The sequence below is a fragment of the Temnothorax nylanderi genome, unplaced genomic scaffold (assembly GCF_030848795.1).
Source record: "Temnothorax nylanderi isolate EJ_2023f unplaced genomic scaffold, tnyl_v1.0 TNYL_tig0067_pilon, whole genome shotgun sequence".
Classification (NCBI taxonomy): domain Eukaryota; kingdom Metazoa; phylum Arthropoda; class Insecta; order Hymenoptera; family Formicidae; genus Temnothorax; species Temnothorax nylanderi.
In genome coordinates, this window is record NW_027249129.1 from 256,702 (window position 1) to 278,301 (window position 21,600).

Below are 21,600 nucleotides of genomic sequence, written 5' to 3' on the forward strand. Positions count from 1 at the left end.
ATAAGTAACAGAATACTTTTATAACGTCGCGAATAATTTGTAAGATTATCGAGATCAGCTGCAAAAAGTGGAATTGAAACTGATTCTTATGATACGGTCGCTAACTTCAAATCTTAACTCTTCCATTGACGTGTTCCGCATTTTACCTCTTATTCGTCTAATACGCAGCTCGCGTTCAATGTCAGCATCAGAGATGAGGCTCGGACAGCCCGATTTAATGCTAAATGAGACTGCGGGGCGTGATGTTCGTGCAGAAAGCGCATGTAACGTAAAGTTTACACGGCCCGACGCGCCGACGAGCACAGGCCGCGCGATCAAACGGCGTGACGTGCTCTCGCATCGGCACGATTACACGTACGATCGTCGTCGATAGGTGGATTCCTCGGCGTGGCTACACGGCATGCGTGCGATCATTTCGTCGTTATAGCAAAGAAAGCACAGAGGACGGGGAACGGAGAGAATGAAAACTGAAGGTCCCCTGAGGGGACCCCGTGCAATTCCATTGTAGCCGCTCACTTGCTCGCTCGGCCAAGCCTGACGGAAATGCACGACCAACGGTGATGATTGACGAGTGTCGCGCGCGATCATTGGGGGGGGGGGGGAACAAAACGGCGCGGAGGAGGACCCGCTTGGATGACCACTCGAACCGAAATTTCTGCAATGTGACAATCGAGAGCTAAGAAATGTATGTAAACGGTAAGATCAGCAACAATCTATATTCACTTGAATAGAATGTTATTTAATTAATATCTTATTTATTCAATTTTTTAACCTTCTTTCTCTTTTTGTAAAACGAACGATATGTATGCATCATAAAATTACCCAAATATTAACAATAACTTAGGAACATTCTGCCGAATATTATTAATAAAGACAATTATTAAAATGCACGGGTATTACGGAATTCACGCATTGCAAGAATTACCGGTTTACCTGCACAGGCATTCAGTCTTAATTTCTCAGTCATTCGTTCACATGGCAATGAAAAGAAAGCGATGAAAAAAGATTCGAGGAACTTCTTTACCGCAGGCTCGTAATTTTCTTTAAAATCATACCGCGAAAAACACATGATCAACCGCAATGTCGTCGGTAATTGCGCTGCTTTTGTGAAATAAAAAGGAATGGAAAAACATACGAAAGACTCCACAAATCCTGGGAATTCTACGAGGACTCGTGCCGTTTGGTGGCAGGGCGTGGGAGACCGTCGACCAGCTGCTGGTCGATGTTGGTTCAAGGACCATTACACAATGGCACTGTATGTGCGAGAGCGCGGGTGGGATTCGAGAAAGTCACGTTTTCGTAGAGAGTACGCTGCTGAGAGTGGCGGCGAAAGATGAGGGAAGGGAGAAAGGGGTGGACGGGGGACAAGGGGGGAGGATCACGTTTTCCGGGAAATCAAGTCGTGACTTCATTCGCGTCCGCACAAGGGATGCGACTTTATTATCCAGATAGGAAATGTATTCGCCATGAAATTACCGGCCGACCACTTTCTTCTGCGACACAATGTACGGTGCATACGGAGCAGCCGTTGCATTCGTATGTGCATACGTACGCTATTTACTTTGCCGTCCACGTTCGATTGCGTTCAGTTGATTGTGAGTTGCAATTGCGTTCCGCAGCGACTAAACAATCCACTATATTGTGTATTTTCTTTTCAGTATGTTAAAATTTTGAGTTTCGAAAAAATTTAAATCGAAAAACATTTGTGATAAATCGTGCAGCTCTACAAATATGTAGCAATGAAGAAATTTTTATCAAAGAGCCGCGGACATATTTTACATACATTAACAACAGCGCCTTAATTATCCCAGATAAAAATTATTCCAATTAGTACGAGGTACCGCGGATTGAGACGTCCACGATTGCATAATCACCTTATCGGCGGGACTGCTAATTAAGCGGGGGGGCTTTGTATCGAAAATGTCGCTCGCAATTTGCAAACGCGCGAACGAGCGTGTCTTCGGTATTTTGATCGTAAATTCATTGGGCAGCTAACATCGTGCCCCGGCTCGATGGCGTATATATGCGACGATTTAAGAAAACCGAACTGACTCCCGGCGGCAGGAACTACCACTTCCTCTCGTTCTCCATGAGATGGAGGCGCCCAATTAAAGTTAAGCCGGCCAATCAACGTGAAAGCGCGGGACAACGCAAGCGCGAAGCATGCGTTATCATACGGCGAGATCGCGGGCGACCAGTTTGTGGGAGCGAAGGTGGTTGATAAATCGGCACACACCGTCGTCGGTAGCTTACACGGATACTCGCACGGTTAGGAAACAAGCAAACGCATTCGTACGTATACGTTCGCACTGTTCACAGCGCACAGCGTGCGGAGACTTAGCGATGGGACTCGGTAGGAACGGCGTTTCTCACTTACAAGTTGCGAAAGACCACGTTAACGCGCGGATTCTTCCAGTCTTCCTCGTTATATGCGCCAAGTTGGGGAGAAACTTTGCCGTGACGCTATACTCGGAAAGAGGACCTAACGTAATTTCCGGCTGATCCTTCCGTCCGCGCCTAGTCGCGACTGCCGGAAGCGGAGCGGAATCATTTGCTACATTAAGATTCAGATATGAATCAAAAATGAAGAAAGATATAGGCATCAAAGAGTTTTGAATAGATTCTAACTGACGAATAAACTTCACTAACAGATTATAATTAATAATTTTTTAAAATCATAAAGTTATAGAATTAGAAGCATCAGTCAAGCTAAAATGCAAGGAATAATTAGGATGAAAAGATTAAGATGAAGGTTTCATTTGAAACGCTCAATGTTAAAAGGATATAAGGCCTAAGGCTCTTTTATTATAATATAAATCACAATTTTTTTGGTGCTGTATATTTCTAAATTGCAAATATTGTTTATAGTATAGTATGGAACGATAAACCTACCTTCGCAGATAAAATTCTTAATAAAAAAAATAAACTTTCAACATCAAGCAATTCATGACTTTTCAATAATCAACTAATTTCCCAATTCCAATGAGCAAGACACTCAAGTAAATGATTAAATATATCAAAACGATCAATTAACGGTATAGTCGGTGCATTTAATGGAATGTTAGCTCCGTAAGTGCGGGTTTCGATTGTTCCGTCGCCTAAGCATGTAATATGAGCCAACAAGCCGTGTCTGCTAAGGGGGCCTGGCTTTCAGACACATACAGGCTTCACCGACCGCGTGAAAAATTAATCAAGGCATCGTTCCACGACGCTGATTGTAAAAGGCTTGTTGCAGCTATGCGCTCGTTATCGGGCGTGCAGTCATTACAGAGAAAATTAATAGCGTAAATTCAGCAATCGTTCGCGTTGCGACGCGTAAAAATAGACGTTCGCCGCTTTGTGCTTAATTGACGGCGAGACGGCCGGTTGCTTTTGCTACCGATTTCTCTTACGATCAAAATGTCGGTCGGCCATAACGCGGTGATAATAATTGGAGAGGCTAACATACGCGCGCACTCGGCCGTCTTTAAATCAGATTCTCGACTTTAATGGGCAATTAAAAAAAAAACACATTGAACGATAACAAGAGTCCATCTGAACGATGCACCGAGGTGTTACGAACGTGCTTAATTGTATCGTTAATCAAGCAAGTTAACGCGTACGATTCCATAAATTTATCCGGTGTTTCTAAAGGCGAGTTTTTTTAATCATATTATATCATAAAGAATTTCATGAAAATTGATTATTAAACTGCAATATTTTCGATATTTTTATCAACGTAAGCGATCATTATTTGTGTAAAATATCATATAATTAATTATAATTTGTAGAATATAAGTTATAAGTTATAATTCCATTAAATTCTTTTGGAGAATTAAATTCTCTTTGGAGAAATAAATATCTACAGTATTTTTATGGATTACACGATATTAAAGTCCGTCATATCATTCAAAGATTCAATCATGCTACATCTTCTTCTCACTTTGATAATTGATCAACAAGTTAAACCGGCAGGGTGAGTGAAAATCGAATTTTGCAAATCGGGCGAAAACGTAAGTTTGAAACACGGCGAATTTCCCATGACCGTTTCGTGCATGATTGGAGAAGAATTATTAGTCAGTCAACGATCAACCGTGTGCAACGCATTCGCCTCACCATAGCGCGCGCATTGCCATTTATCACACGAGTGAGCGACTATGTGCGCGTGTTCTTACGCCGATGCGGAGCGAGACGATACCGATGGTAGTAGGAGCTGGGGCATGATTAATAGATACGATCGCATTGACCTGGTACGCGCGCAGAACGCGCTTATCCTCGACTGCGCTCTTGGGAAAAACCGCCGTCATCGGTATGAGCGTATGAACAACGATTCTTGTCCGTGCTCTCGCGCCCGAGGGAATAATCGCTTTAAACCGATACGAATCCGGATTACGTTAAACCGCTTCCACGTGCGTTACAGGCCACGCCGGGAAAACAACGCCGGGTGGTCCTCTCACCGCGCGTGGACCAACTCACATCGTCCCGATCTCGCTTCTTTTCGGATCGCTGTCTCAGTTCTCGCGCTCCGCTCCTTCGTCGGACCACACCGGACGTTTCGCGATGAAGAATCTCTCGTGTCGCGTGTGCAAAAACGTCAGTTGGCGTGGGAGCACACATCGAAACAACGACGCAAAGAATTCAGAAATAAGACAGGAATGAACGTAATGACTTTCGCATCATCGTTGAGAACAAAAAAATGATCGTTCGCATTTCTCTTGAAAAGCGAAATAGCATTAAAAATGCAAAAATGATTTAGGTTTTTATATTGCTAACTTAAAATTTCATTACTATAGACGACTTAAAAATTAAATAAAATATAATTTGGGAATTAATTAGGTACATAATTGAGAAAAAAGTATTAATATCTATGTTAAAATATTAGTATCAATGTTTTGAAGCATCTATAACATTAATCATCCAACGATAGTTCTTAATAATCGAATTATAACAATACCAGGAATAAAGTACAAGAAATATCAGAATCTATCTATCAACGAAATAATAATAAGCAACGCGTGGAATTTGCGTCGATCAATCGAGATAGCGAATTTCGATACCGGCTTCGATACCGGCGCGGATGTCTAATCGGCGCTCTAAGATCGCGGTTTCTGCTGCTTGTCTGCAAAATCTCGCGGAAGTGTGCGAATCGAGCTCCTCTCGGAATCTGCATAGCGCTCACGCGAGGGATAGATCCTGGCGCGATCCTCTATAAGGACTCGTCGCCGTCCCGCGCGTTGACTGACGGCACAATCCTCGATCCTTCCGCGATACCCCGGGACTCCCCTCTCGAATCTTTCCGGGACAACGTAACTGGCAGCGGGAAACGGACGGAAGAACGGATGGACGGACGGGACGGACGGACATGTGCGGTAGCGAGGGTCCTTAATTATGCGGTTTTACGCTAGAGGCATCTACGCCAGCAAGAAGCGCGGGGACGAATGCAAATACCCGGGTTGGTTCTCGATAGGACGGCGACGCGGAGATCTTACCCTTTTAGTTAGCAGATGCCGCGAGATACCCGACCATTTCCTATCCTATATCTCCTTCGACGGAAAAGAATGACCAGATAGGAAGGAAAAATGCGAAGACCGCTGGATTAGAAGACACGTAAGGTTTGCGTCCAAGGATCTTTAATCTCGACAGAGGAAGGAAAAACATTGAACTATCTACCTTAACTTTTTACTATATACATAATATATCTTTTCTATCTAATATATCTTTCTAAGTCCCTTATATTTCTTTAAACAGTAAATTGACGGATATATTTATAGGATATGCGTAGTTTTTGGTTCATCTACAATTTTATAAAGAAAGCGGGAAAGAAAGATATTTTTCCTAAATGTAAATAATAATCGACTTATTCCTAGTTCACATGCGCAACAAATCGAATCCTCTAACTTCAAGATTTGACACTATCAATATTATATAATTTTTTAATTTTTAATATCAAAAATTTTTGATCGATATTAAAAGATTGCTTTTGTTACTCAATAACTTTTCTTAGCTCGTGATAGTGTCACTTGATTTCAAATTACGTAACACGTTTCAATTGTGAGGCACACATAATACTAATAATGATACCAAACTGATGCAGCAACGGACAACAGCTGACGCAGCCACACGCTCTGTACTTGGATGAAAGATTAGCAAAATACCGCGCGCGCGCGCGAGTCAATGGAAACGAAAGCAGGAGCAGCTATGCATACACACATCGCCGTGCACGCATTTCGCGTGCGCGCGCGTGTGTGTGCACGGCCGGTTGCACACGTGTGCAGAACCCGGATTAGCTCGTGTGCCAGCCTGAACCGATGAAAGGGAACGAGAAACCGGTTGCAGGTCGATCGCACGACGACGGTTTCTAAGTCGCACGAAGGTTTCGAATGTCCCGGGAGTGGTATCGAGCCGATTTCCTGCAGTTACTTCTCGCATGTTGTATCACCGGTCTATAGATAGCTCGTCATCACGCGCAAAAAGGGAAATACGTCGAGCATATTAGAGTTTTTAATTGAACTCACGCTTATCGGTCTGAGATGTGAAATCGACTAAATCAACGCGCCACGAGTTATGCTAAACACGTCGACTTTAATTCATCGAGTTTTCAATTAACGCACGCGAAGCTGAAATGCAAATCAAATCTCTATTACGAAACCGGAAAATTCTTTTTTAATTATAGACTGGCGCCTGCAACGTAATTCTTGAAAGGGGAATGACTTTAAAATTTATTGTGACACATATATAATAGAATGTATATTCGCAACATGATAGTAATGCGTTTATTTGCAGAATGATATACTTGAGCAACATTTTAGGCGGACAGATATTTATTGCAGGAAACTCTCCAAGATTTATTTACGCCACTTTCAACGCATTATCATTCGCGTAAGTAAACGATACTCCAGGATAGAATGTTTAAAAGTCATATCGCGACTTTCGCAAACGGCGCGATCCATATCCCGGCGTTTCAATGCGCGGATTCCGCGGATCCAATACTTCCCGAGTCGGCGGCATTCCGCGAGCACGACGGTGTTTTAATATTCGCGAAATGTAACCCCTGCGCCACGTCTGGTCTCGCGTGGCGGCGAATGCGGCGTGTCTCGTGTGAAAGCACGTTAAGCCCGGGCGGATCAGTTTCTAAGGAGAGAGAGAAGAGAAAGCCTGAGAACATAAGAGCGGCGAACGTCTGGAGTGCGCCGCCGTCGCCGTCGCCACAGCCGTGCCGCATCCAGAGTATCGCGAGATATATAGCGAACGCGAGGACGAGATCTTCGTCCGATTCCTTGGAACGACCATCAAGACGGTCGAATTGCGGAATATTCTCGCGTTCGCGCGATACCCGTCGTAGACTTTGTTATCTAACTTCTAAGGACCAAGCCACGCCTGTAAAGCGCAGATTTGAAATACAAAAACAATTAAATATACTATAAAATTAAAAAAAGTTAACGACTACACATTATACGAGAAAAGATTATCCATGGAAATTGTTGAAGTGATATCACACATTCACGTTTCAAGTCCTTAATTTAAAATAGATATATGAAGTGTTTGTAGCTAAAATAAATAAAGCCCAAGTTTTATTTTAATTCTCATCAAATATTATAAATTTTTAACCACATTACGTCATAAACATTAAAAATTGTGATCCCATTTAAAAAGTCATTAAAATAAAAGAATATATATAGACATGATTTTAAGTTCCTTGACATTAATCCTTTTTAAATCCCTTAATATTAATAACTATAAATTTTCATCTTTTATACTTTATCGTTAATTAATTATACATATATATATACAATATCTTTTATGGAACGAAGTCAAAAACAACGTCATATTACGTACAGTTCTCAAATTATAAGCAAAATATACTCTTGTTTTATGAATGTATAAGGAATAGGGGGGGGGGATTAAAATAGTATATAATAAATTAAAAGAAAAGGAATTAAAAGACATAAGTTATATACGACGGAAAAATAAAACAAACAAATGATTCTATTGGAAAAATCTATCGACAAAATTCGAAATACTGCATTATGGTTTGATTACAAAACAATGCAGAACAACGATAACGCCAATGGACCTTAATTATTCTTCCCTGTCTTTCCTGTTGGATTTTATCGACTTTCCTTACTCACCATTTTACAACGATGTACGCGGCAATACTCATTGCATCGATGTAAGTATTACGTCACGTTAATTTATGTCGTGGCGAAAAGTCAAGCTAGAAATTTACCGAAGATAAACAATTATCCTCTATTAATTCTCCGTTCAGGCAGAGAAAATTATCCCCTGTAAGTTCCAAATACGATTCATTCAACTTTTTGAAGATATACATTAATTACATTCGGGAAATTATTTTGTTTATTTATTTGTATGTTACTTTCTTTAAACGCGATCATAGATGATTAAAAGTCACAAACATTCGTTAAATCATCCCTACATTCATAAAGTATTTAAAGATAATCGCTCCAAATCTATAATTCGTTTTTATATACGATTTTTTGTAATCAATCCTGACGTTTCGTATCGATCAATCTCATATTGGTTTAACGTTATTAAACCTTTCAAATTCCTTTATTTGGACAACAAAAGGTCACGTTCTCACAAGTGTCATTTCCGTTTCTGCCAAATCATTGCAATATTCTGCGAATTACCGCGCACGGTAGAGCGTTTGATTTCGGATGTAAGAAACGCGAAATTCTCACGACTTATCTCGGCCATTTTAACAACGCGTTGACGATTTTGCCGTTATCTATTTAACCGGTTTTCTTTTTTCGCGAAATACGCACAGTGGCACTTACAATTAGCGAGAGCTCGCATGTTGTTTTTACCTAATTTCTAGAACGGACGTGTTATTATAGCGCCTAGAAATTGCAATGCCAGTAAATACACGCCGTTATCGGTATGAATCATGTGTTTCGTTAACCCATAATTAACCGAATTTGTAATGAACATGTACTTCCAAATTATCTAATAGCTTCTGGGAAACCAAGTCTCGATTAATGGAAAGAAACAAGATTATTTTAATGCAATCATCACTAGCAACGGCACCTCATTTTGAATCACTGTTTTAATCGAAAAATTGATTATTGAGAATATTAATAACATCTCCACACGAATGATAATTTCGCGACTATGACTATTTTCTGTCCATAGATATATATGTTCATAGATAAATACAAATATAAATATTAAGCAATTTATAAGAACTGTCACAAACTATTTATTGCACAATTTATTGTACAACAATTATGATAATAAAAAACGATCGAATTATACAATAAATAATTTTCTCGGGCTTTTTGTACAATTTTTCGACAACCCCAGGTCACAAACGTGCTCATCGAATACGCTTCAATCGCAAGAGGGTCAAAACAGGATACGGTTCCCGCGGAAGGGGGCCGCGCGGCCCCCGTTCCGTGCGCAAAATATCGAGAGGGAGCAGCGCGCGGCGAAATGTCGAGTTGGAGCGTGTTAACGCACGCAGAAGAAGGGATGGCTCGCTTCCTGGAAAGCTGGGGCTGGGCACCTGTCCCTCAGGGACTGCCAACTCGGGCTCGAGGCACGCGGGGCCCCCCGTATCTTGACGCCGCCGCCGGGGCGAATGAGCACCGCTGCATTGTTAAACACACCATCACGTGCGTCCGTTTGGAGTGTCCGTCGCTCCGACTCCGAAACGGCCTGCACGGGCTGCACGCTCGCCTTCGCTGTCAGTTTGACAGCGTCGACCTATCGGCCTGTCCGACACGAGAGAAAGATCGGCGAGGCGTGTTCTTTCGCGCGTTCCGAAACGCGCTCTCGATCCGACAAGTAAACAAAGATTTAAAAAAAGAAATTGCATCGAAACGTTCGGCGGCGAGCGGCGAGTCTCGAGGAATGGCGATCGCGCGTTCGCGTCGAGGATCTTCGTGGAACACTCGCGGGGTTCGCGAAATGAGCCCGATCGCACGCGATCGGCAGCGGCGGCGGTCGATATTTTCAAGACAGATAGTAAGCGAACTAAGACGAGCACGGTAATGTCGGACGTCAAGGGAAACGAAACGGCTAGGCGATCCCTCGACGAGAGCGACCGCGTCGCGTCGTCGGGACAGAGACGCGGCGTATAAACAACAGTCGCCGACGCGACGTTTCGTGCGAGAGTCGAGGCGACACCGACGACCGACGTCGACGAGGCGTCCAGCGCGCCGGCGCCGCGGCGCTCGGCGTCGCTTCGCGATCCTGTTGCCTAGCAGCGGCATCCGCGACATGTGGCTGCTCCGGCCAGCTCCGGCCGCGGGGCGCACGAATAACGTAACACAAAAGTTTTCGTACTCACCGGATACCGCGGGCACGCAGGTGAACGCCAGCAACGCGAGCAACAACGGTCCGACCGTGAGCGCGTAATCCAATCTCGGCCGTGGCAGCGACATGGTGCCGTGAATTATTATATACTATTTTTTGTTGTTATCCACACACGTCGGGTAGACACACACTCATCGGAAGGGAGCACGGGCGCGCACACACTCGGGAGGAAACGAACGGAGACCAACGGCCGCGAACGAGAGGACGGACGGACGGACGGACGGACGGACGGACGGACCGGACGGACACTCACCGGCGCGACGCACACTTGTGTCCGATATTGGTGTATTACCGCGCGCCGTCACTCGACCGGGCGCATCGTCCGCGACGCGCGTCACCAGCGGATACGTCACCAACCGGGTCCCAGTGTGCACGGCGTGCTCGCGCGGCTACGGGGAAAAAAAGCATACGGCACGACGTAAACGAACACGACCGCGTCCGAAACACTTCTGGGATCCCTATTGTTCGCTTAACGCGCTGAAAGTAGTTCCGCGGTGCGCGCGCACCTGCCGCCGCGCGCCGAGTATCGCTGCGCCGCCGCAGGATGGCCGACCGCGGCGGCCAATCGGCGCGCCGCTACAACGGCACGCCGACCGCGGCACGCCACTGCTCGTCGCTACTCGTCCCCTCGCGCGACGTCAAGTTGTTCGAAAATGTTCAAGAGGGATGATTCGAACTCGCCAAACGGCTCGCGCGAAAACTTTTATGTATTCTATGCGGATGGGAAATCTGCATCTCAAAAAGCGAAAGAAAAAAACTTGTATGTATCTGACGAAAATATTTTACTGAAAATGTAATGAAATTTTACTGAAATGTAATTTTAAATTCTCTCTTGATTTATCTTATTTCATTATTATTCCACCAATATTTCAGAAGAAATTCAGTTTTTAGTTAAATTAAGTAAATTTTATATCTAAAATTTCAAAAAATTTATTATTTTTTAATAGTATAATTTAACTTTCCTTATATTTTACAGTATTATATTACATTTCATTAAAAAAAATTGTAATTTATTTTGAAATATATAATTTTTCAGTAACTTTTATTTCATTTTTCATCGATTTCATAGTACTTTTAATAAGATATTTCTATCAGGTACATATTTATATACTAATGTAACATTAATAGATATTACTTTACATAAATTAACATTGTTTTAATTAATTAACTTTGCTTTAATTAATAAAAACAATACATTAATGATACTGATATAGCATCATCGAAATCAATTTATAATTACTATAAATGCATGACGTAATTATTGGAGTTAAAAGTTGACCTACTGTAAGCAATTTATATTGTATGTCTCCATCGAAAAATGGCTGATCGCTAAACCGGAATAATTAATGTGGCGCTTTATTCACGGTTCCTTAACGACGGATCCCATTATATCTTATGTGAAAGATGTCTTTAATTAACACCTGATATTTCTTTTTTCTATGACGTTACTTTAATTGCGTACGAATAGTCAGCCTTAATTAGTCCGTGGGCATAAAAACTGTTGTAAGTTTTTATGATTAGTTACGTTTCTCATACAAGAATATTGAAAAAATAAGAATATAATTACAAGAGAGCACAACAATTCCTATATTTTTCTTAATTTTCTATTTTTAATAATATTTTTTTCTGTAATAATTATCAAGAAATTTGTTGCTAAGAAAATCTATGTAGTTTATTGTAATTATACGTTCAAAATTATAATTGCAATTTATTGAAATTACACGTTGTAAATTAACACAAGCAAATAATAATTAAAAATATAAGAAATAATGAGAAATATAAGCAAATAATAATAAAATAACCACTCTCTGAAAATATTCTACAAAATAGCCAAAAAATTAAAGCTATCAAAATATTTGTATTTCTATTATTGAATAATTCTCTCACGCGTTGACTGCTACTGCAGTGATAAAACGAGCGTACCACTATGAAACTGTACCACATTGCGGTTCAAGTCTTTCAACCAAGCGTCTCTCAGATCGCATTAAGCAACGATTATTATCGATACTAGTATTGTTGAAATCATTGTCGATACTAGAATTATTATCAATTTATGTCTCTTATACGTATCAAATACTGTCCTGCAAGAAGCAATCGGTTACGATGGACGCCGATATGCAACAAGTCGCGGTCGACGCACCGAGAGGAGCATATATAGCGCGCCTGATCATTAATTAACGCTCGGCCGCGCTTGATTGCGTGTAACGCAAAATTCATCGCGGCTACAGCCTTAACCGCCGGGCGCCTTAACGAATACAAATGCGGAATTATAATTCGGTGAACCCGGTCTTAAGACCGTACACTCCACCGGAGAAGCGAGGGAGGCAGGAGGCAGGCAGGGGCCTTTATGAATAATCTCCTCTGCCCCTTTGTGCCCGCAGCACGCGAGATGCGCGCACGAAGCTGCAAACACACGCTTCCCATTGGCCTTATTAATGATGCCATTAACCTTATCATCGAACTGCAAACATCTGCGCCTGGCGACGACGACGTAGCGCGGCCACGGTACAATTGTCCCGCGGAGCGCAACGGCGGTTAGCGTCCAATTGGTGAGATTCGTCACTGAAAACAAAGCAGATGGAAGAAGAGAAACGGAGATAGCTGCATAATTAATAACGTGCCATCACAAATTACTTCGTAAAAATTCTTTCATTGAAATAATACAATGTGAATTATAGTAGAATGCTACTTCCTACATTTTTTCTTTTATGCGAGTTTTTAGCGGATAAATTTTAAATAATCTAGTTGCTATAATCAATTTATAGTGATCATATGATATTTCATGATGTAAGAGTAAATGCCTTTCACCCAAGTGAATGGTGGTTAAATCAATGTAGGTATTTGTTACAAAGAAGAGTTAAATATAAAACCCGCAAAAGTGATTTAGAGTATTTTAAAGGAAATAAAATTATATTCTAAAGGAAATAAAATTACATATTAATCGTTTAATATTATTTCTTTTGAGTTTAATCTAACGTATCTGTGCCACCGGGAACCCAACGATTGGATGACATAAGGAAAAAAATTCTTTCTGCCGATTGTCACGCCACTCGTGCGTCGTGTCATGAAATGGAGTTCTGGAGGTCCAGGGGTCAAATTGTGACCAGCAGAAGCTATTGTGACCTCCTGCAAAACCATCAGAAGCCAGCGATCCGAAAAAAAAACGCCGTGATCTCATGCAACGAAAGACGTTTACTTCCAAGACAATGCTAAACCTCACACTGTAGATGCTACCAGAATTGCACTTCATGATATGAATTTCGAAATCCTATACATTTACTTTACTCGCCAGACTTTTCATCAAACGATTACCATTTCTTTGAGCCACTTAAAGACGTGGTCGTCACTTCCAGTTTGACCAGGACATTTATAATGCGGTGTACGAGTGGCAGTCGGCAAAAAGAATTTTTTTGGTAAAATCCAATCACTGGTTTTTCGCTGACGCAAATTTATTGAACAAGTGGGGATTATGTCGAATAGTTCACATGTAGTTTTTTATTTTTTTAAACATATAACTGCTCCACATTACACTTACGGATTCTGTTTGATATTATCTTGTACATTAAACCTCTACTTATGAGCATGATAATTTTGAGACAAACAAAAATTTTGAATAAATTGCGTATGCATGTGAGATATACAAAATTATAAGTACATATAAAAGTTATAATAAATACATATAATACGTATAATAACTTTTATTTAGATAAATATAATAATAATATAATAATAATATTTAATAAATATAATAACTAAACTTCTTATTTAAAATTATGAGTTATATAGACAATCTAATTCTATAGCAAGTTTATTGTGTGCATGTTCCGACATTCCATAACAAATTCCTTCATAATTTTATCCTTTTATTCCTTTATTCTGTTCAAATTATGTGCTTCACATAACGTCAGTTCGCGATATTCAATGTCGGAGAATCGGATTCAAGTCGTCCAGACGACGAACAACATTATTAAGTCGATACAGTGTTCCACGTGGACACCCTTTCTCAATCGCGAAAACATGTCCGAACATCAGACTCTATCTGCCGCCGAGAACAAGCTGAACGAGCTCAATAAAAAGATCGTCGAGATCAAGAAGAAAATCCAGTTGTCAGGTAACGGCTCAAATTGCACAAAACATCCTTCGCTAATTTATACCGTTCCTGACAACCCTCCACGAATCAATGCTGCTCTACGACAATGTTGCAGTCAGATCTTGCGCTTATACAGGGTGTGCTACTTCTGTAGCTTTGCTTTATAGTCACTTTATAGTGACAGAAATTTTACTAAACGCTTGAAGTTAATTTTCCTTATTTTTTCAATTATCAAAAGATTTTGAGGCACTTAAGATTTCGATTTAATTAGAGATTAAAAATAGCAAGCTTCTATAGAATTAAATTTCAAAAACGAACACAAAGACATCTTTAGTTAATTTAACTTGAATAGAAATTTGCTGTTTTGTTGAAAAAATTTATATAAAGTTAAAAATTGAAAAACTACAAGTATGAATTTTGACTTCAAGATCATGAAAAAATGTGCAGTCCAGATATAGTGCATTGTAATGCAGTATAAATAAAACACCATGTATTTCAATATTCAGATATTTGTTACACCACAGAGCAAGGCGTGCCAAAAAAAGACAGCTCACTGACATTTCAGGATCGTGATCGTATTATACAATGATAAATATGAACAAGTTGAACTGGAATAACCAGTATCCGAGATGACACGGCATCACGCGTATATAAAAATAGTGACACAGAAGTAGAATAAAAAAGGGGAGCAGGAGATTTTCAGACAACGAGATACAATCGATTAGATTGCATGTTATAGGACAAAAAGACTTGGTTGAGATAAGAGAAAAAATGGTCGCCTCGACCAAGTCTTGGTCGAGGCGACCATTTTTTCTCTTATCTCAACCAAGTCTTTTATTGCATGTTATAGGACAACGCGAGAGGATTGCATTTCCATTGCGTAATTATTGGTCAAGAAAGACTATCGTGCCGTTAAACGCAGTAGAGAGACTTGCAAGAAAATGCAGTTAACATGAAAATCCAATTTCACGTAACATATAAATGCAGAATATCTAATGTAGAAGATTTGTTACCTGCAAAAAGAGATATAATATTTTAACAACAAAATACTTATATTAATCTCATGACTGAAAAAAAGTTAAATACTTATTTATTGATTATTATCGATATTACATGTGTGTGACTTTTTGTATTTTTTTTACATATATATATTTTTTTATGCTATTTATTACATTAAATCATTTTACTATAATTAAATTAATAATATTAATTTAATAATATTTAACTAAAACTGTCCTCTTTCGAATGAATCTATAAAATCTAAATTTTAAGTCAATATATGTATAATAGGGTAGGGGAGACCGGGAATAATAATAATAAAAGATATTTTTAATTTTTTTTTAATTTTATTATTCTTTTATTACTCAATCTAATTTTTTATAGTGTACATATTATTTTTGTTTTATCTTATTATTATATTTATTATATTTATATTATTTTATAAATTACAGTTGTTTTACAATTTCAGTTTGATGGAATTATTCTTACAAATTAATAAATAAATTAATAATAATTAATTATTAATATACTAATAAATTAATAATTAATTCGTAGTTTTCTAAAAGCGAATAACACACCGAACAATAAACTTTCCGATTAAATGAGAGTTGTTGTGAATGAATTTCTTTGCGTAAGCTTCTTGCAGAGTGTTTACGTTCGCATTAATGAGCCGACGTTAGATATATTCGACATAAATAATAAGCAGGTTCGATAGTGACGAGCATTGAATAGATTGGCTTTTAAAGATCTCTCGCGCCATTACAGGGAATCGAGACGGCTGAATAGATTTATCTATCGTTGTATACTCGATTCTCTGAACCCAGTCAGTCACTGCTGTTATATAGTCGCCGTTTCATCTACCATACTTACGCACGTGGCTCACCGTGTAGAGCTCTAGACAGTAATAGCCGACGGCCAAGTTTCACGATTCCTCGTAAGTCGAGACACGTTCGCATTTCCCGTGACAGAGATCGAATTAACGTATCACCCGAGCTCGTTCGCTCGTGCGAGTGACCGCGCACGGCTTGACTTTTTTCCATTTCCTTTTTCCTTAAAGTCATCTAGGAAAGCGATAGCAGCTTGTCATTAACGTACTACCCATGGTGTACGTCATATATTTACACCATGGTACTACCCTACGATCGGGTAATCGTTTTTGCAGAAAATTGCGATGTTTACTTAGAGCTCGTTGCGTTGCGAGGGTACGTTTGTATGTACCCAACATGGATAGACATACAAAACAGTGTATAGGTACCCTCAACAACTGGTTCACTGGTTGATTCATGATCAAGCACTAGTGCAATTACGATTTACATGCCTTACAATTAGTCCTTAGATGTTAATATAGAAACTTTTCAACAACTATTCTTGTGCTAATTATTGTTCATTTTGTAATGCAACTTTTACGAGTAACATCAGCGATTTATTAAAATAATTAATAATGATTGAAGCGAAAAATGTAACTATAGGAAAATGTATATTTTATAAATTTGTTTATTAAATTAAATAAACGCTGTTAAATACATTTGTTTTTGTAATCTTTTAGGCATATAATATCTTTTAAGGAATATAAAATACAATATGATTTTTTTTTTTTCAGAGGGTCAAAGAAAGGCCAATTTTGAGGAATACGATGCAAAGAAACGTGAAAACGCTCAAAAAATTTCTGATCTCAAGAAGAAAGTTAAAGAACTTTACGTCAAATATGCGAGAGCAAAAAATGTAACGTGGGTTGTCAAAAGAGGAAAGACAGATTAAATAAAGGGTACAGGGAAAAAATGATTAATGTCCATCTAGAGTAATGTTGGACTCTAATGATTCTACCTCACAAGCGCATATAGACTACGCGTTTTTCAGTACATCTTTCGACCTTATTTCCAATGAATTGTGACTGTTCTTGATCAAAACAGATAAGAATTATGAAAGTTCTTTGAAAATTCCACAAGATAGATCAGATCAATTTCGACAAAAGTTTGATCGTTTTTCTCTTATACCTTTTAATTAGTTTTACCCTTCAATTAGTTTTTACGAACTAATGTTAAATCTTTTAGAATAAAGAAGCGATGGACCGCGCGGCTCTGCTCAGCCGCGACTCTATAGCTTGCGTAAACAAATGCAATTTGGAAGAAATTATAAACACGGCAAGTGAGAACAACGTGCGTCTAAGAAAGAAGCTGGATTTAATTAAATATGAAAAAGAGAAGGTGAGTAACTACATATGTATGTCTCGAGGTATGACAGACGACGACGTGTGAAATGTCTTAACATCTGCATCCTATTAGCATGAACGTACCTTGAACATTTTGCAAACAGAAAGTAAAGAACTGGCGCATAGACGCGGTCATTGCGTGTTCAAAAAGAAGACGGAAAATCCTATGAAGAAGGTAATTTAATCTAAAATTCGCGATATGACTCGTAAGTGATACACTTTTACAAATGCATTCTTGGGTTTGCGCAGAAGATCGAGACTTTGGAAGTACAGCTGGAGCATATCCGAATGATGCAAATTAAGGCAAATATCGCGCGCATGAAATACCGTTCTGTTTGCTCCGAGTTAAAAGAGAAATCAGTCTTTTACGCCTCTTCCTTGAAAGATTTGGAAGACGGCATAAAACAACAGGAAAACGAGATCAAGCGCTTACAGGCAAGGGCACGAAGAGAGTAAAAGCTAATAATGACGCGAAGAGAATAATATAGAAAAGCTTTTAATGCCACTGTTGATTGCAGGGAGTGAAGGAAGAAGCTATAGACCTGAAAGACAGCACTCAAGAGACACTGGTGAAAGAGGAAATCGAGGAGACAAATTCCAGCAAAAAACGCGACTTTGTCATCAAGGAGTATAGGTCAGGTATATTAAGCTAAAAGGATAGTTTCTTAAGCTATCCAGCCCTTCGTAACTTTTTAATAGCTGGAGCAAAAAAATTACTTTTAAAAGCAAAAAATAGCAAATAATTAGCAAATTAATTCCATATAAAATTTTTTGCGTTCTAATAATTTGGGTTAGATAGCTTAATATACCTGTGTAGGTCCACGAATGATAGCTTAATATTTCAAGAATTATCTTTCTATTGCGGACCCTATTGCAACCGCAATTTCTTCTAATCACATGCAGTTCTGTTAACAATAAATAATAACCAAATTTGTTCCTGATAACACATCGCAAGTATAATTTGGTATTTGACATTTTTGCGTAATCAGGCAGCGCGTGTCGGACCGAAAGATGGAATTGGAGCGGTTGGAGCGCATGATATTCCAAACCCGTCCGCGTGATGATTTCGAAACACGTGGGAAAAGTCGCGTACAGATACAAGAGGACATGATCAAGGACGAGCTGGCGCGTCTGGAGGAGGCGTTCGCCAAGTTGCGGAGCGCCACCGGAGTGTCCAAGTCCGAGGAAGTTTTGAACCGGTTTCTGGGTCAACAGGCGACCAAAGAGAGTCTGCAGAAAATGCGAACGGCCACGGAACAGGAGAAGATGGAGTTGGAAAAGAAGAGACAGGAGCTCAACGTCGAGATAGAGACAAGAAAATTTTCAGAAACGAAGAGTGCCGAACAGTTAGTTTTCGAGAGAGCAATAATTGATAGCGAGTTTATTAAACATCTGTTAAATAGACCTATTAATTTAATTTAATCTATTAACATAAAGAGAAATCATTAAAATGGTGTGATTCGAATCCATAATTTATAAGATCTACTTTAATTTACAAAATATAAATTGAAAAGCTTACTTTTTCTCAGAATTTCACATTTGTATGAAAAAATCCGCTTTTAGATAGGTTCTGTATGTTATAAAGACTGTAAAACTGATTACTTAAATTATAGGTTTGATCCCATCACATTCTAAATATTTCAGAAACGCAGAAGTAACGGCAAAACTCAACTCGCAAATCGATGAACAGCGATCTCGCAAGGAGAGAGCTGAGAATGCAAGTCGACGAATCCGCGAGCTCTTAAATGAAGTAACTGGTATACTGTACAAACTATGTGAGAAGTTCCAGGTGAGAGTTATTAATTATAAGTCCGTGGACGACAGAGTTCAGATGGATTGACAGCCCAAGACAGATCCCGTGTTTAGAAAGGCCCCACGCTCACCGATTTACATATCAGAAAAAAACTGGACAATTTCTCCAAATAAGTCACTCCAAAGTATTTAAGATAGCATTTCTGGTAATATCTTATTTTTTATAATATGCGTGATTAGAAAAGTTTTTAGTTAGGATAAGAAATGATACTGTTTCCTAGCGATTACATAAGACCTCACAATTCTTTAGGCGATTCTGATATAATTTTGTAAGTTCGAAAACTGTTGGTGCTAGGAGAATGAAGATAAACAAAAATGAGTTCAGATTTGAAAATCGATTGAAATCGCGCGATAATTAGCAAGATAAAAATAATGACAAAGGAATATTGACCGAATGGTCAATTCTCAAAGTAGAGAAGGATCTTAATTAACGCTTTTCCTTGCGCGTTAAGCACGCAACGTGTCCCTACGAATTATCACGTACGAACGAACATATTCGGTGGATAAAGCTTCGTAATGTCGAAATGGAAGTGCCGTGTATGCGCCTAATTAAATTAGTAAAATCATCTTTAGTGGTGTCTGACTGTGTGCCTTTAGTGGTGAACATCTTCGACTATTTATTGTTCCTGGAAGCTTCGACACCCCTAGCATTACCCATCTCGTATCGCCGATGGATTTTCCTGAATAACCCGCGTTCCGTAATTCTCACCTCAAGTAGCATCACCAGCCCCGCACATTAACACCTCGATATTCGATCGAAAATAAACACTTCAGTAACCCGAAGAGAACCGCGTGAAAAATCAGTATATTGATTCTATCGGAAATATACGTGGAACCTAGTACTTGTTAATTTCTGATACAAATTGTTGGGTCAATCTTTTGGACATACCTGCGCTAAAGCTGCCTTTGATAAAAGTCCTTACGGTGAAAAATCAATTTTTTATTTAGAAATTTATATAGAAACCGAATCCATTCCGAAAAGTTCCATATAATACGTGTCCTGAACAGTTTTTTTATTCGCAAAGTTTATTACATGATTTATAACAAGACTAACTTAAGGAAAATTAGATGAAAGTATTATAGTTTTAAAATAAAAAAATAAATTTTCATGTCTTTAATCATTTTCTAGAAGATGTCTTCTTAATGCTACATATTTCGACATTTACAAACACACATTTATAGCATGTTACAGATACTCCTCTGCTTGAGGATATTAAAATGGATGATACCTTAGCAATTATCGAATTGCTAACCAATAAAGTCAAATATGGAATGGATGTTTTAAGCGCATCCGAAAAATATATTGAAACGATGGACGAAGCCTTGTTAGACAAGGTTAGTTTTAATTATCTCCAAAAAAAATTTTTTGAAAAAAGCCACAGCCATAAAATTTCATTTTTATTTTAAAAATTTGTTTTTATTATAATTACTTTAGTTCAAAAATAGTAAGATAATAGTAACTAAAAGATATTTCTATATAACGAAAATAATAGTTTGTAAAATATTATGTTTATAAATATCTAACATCTACATGTTTTTTGTTCTTAATGATAGCAATAATCATTTATTACATGTTTTTATATTATAATACATTTTTATTATTATGTTAACAATTTATTTATTAAAGGACACTCATTTATTTTTATAAACAATGTATATCACCCAGACAGCATAAAAGATGTTTTTTATACATGCGTGCTGTCTGGGAAGTTACTTATACAAAAGATTTTACATTTTTTCAAAATCTGCTACCGTTTCTAATTTATTTTACTTCTAACATTCCGCTATTGTTATATTGTCTGCGGGCGGTTTCTCGAACTTGCAAATCCTATGTGATTTATGTAAGCGGAAATTCTCAAGGGATCCCTAAATTGACACGATCGGCCATAAATATCTCCTTTCAGGTAGAAACAATGTCGATCGCTACAACCTCGGTAGAAGGCAAAACAATGCGTGTAAACAGCGGTGGGCCATTGTTTCCAAGGTTTCCATCTTGTGTGACTCCGGCTGCTCCCCTCTCGGAGGACGAGGACGAAGTCCCATCTCGAAATGTATTGAAAAGACAGGCGCAGTTGCTCGTCGATACCAAGAGCCGTCGTAAAGGATTCGCTTTCAGAAGATAAATTGTTTGAACATAAAAACTAAAAACCTTAAAGCCTTTACAAATAAAACCTTA

General features: G+C 39.0%; 2 protein-coding genes across 2 annotated transcripts in view; one reads left to right on the forward strand and one right to left on the reverse strand.

Moving 5' to 3' along the window:
• N (uncharacterized) overlaps positions 1-10,742 on the reverse strand; it is a 251,553-nt gene extending 240,811 nt beyond the window's left edge. The window contains exon 1 of the mRNA XM_071708363.1: positions 10,289-10,742. Coding sequence (XP_071564464.1) covers positions 10,289-10,382 — 94 coding nt within the window. The 5' untranslated portion in view covers positions 10,383-10,742. The remainder of the gene's footprint in view (positions 1-10,288) is intronic.
• Positions 10,743-14,331: 3,589 nt separating this feature from the next.
• On the forward strand, positions 14,332-21,418 carry Ccdc151 (Coiled-coil domain containing protein 151). The gene is made up of 9 exons (XM_071708362.1): positions 14,332-14,425; positions 17,004-17,125; positions 17,455-17,607; positions 17,686-17,787; positions 17,862-18,047; positions 18,131-18,246; positions 18,602-18,958; positions 19,257-20,759; positions 21,329-21,418. Exons 1-8 carry the CDS (start codon positions 14,332-14,334, stop codon positions 19,450-19,452), a joined length of 1,326 nt encoding a protein of 441 aa, XP_071564463.1. The 3' UTR covers positions 19,453-20,759; positions 21,329-21,418.
• Positions 21,419-21,600: the final 182 nt, after the last annotated feature.

Excerpts from the sequence above, each read along its gene's own strand:
- Ccdc151 (XM_071708362.1), top strand. The coding sequence starts at position 14,332 with ATGTCCGAACATCAGACTCTATCTGCCGCCGAGAACAAGCTGAACGAG. Across the intron at positions 17,126-17,454 it reads AATATGCGAGAGCAAAAAAT|AATAAAGAAGCGATGGACCG; the intron begins GTAACGTGGGTT and ends TAAATCTTTTAG. Across the intron at positions 18,959-19,256 it reads GAAACGAAGAGTGCCGAACA|AAACGCAGAAGTAACGGCAA; the intron begins GTTAGTTTTCGA and ends TAAATATTTCAG.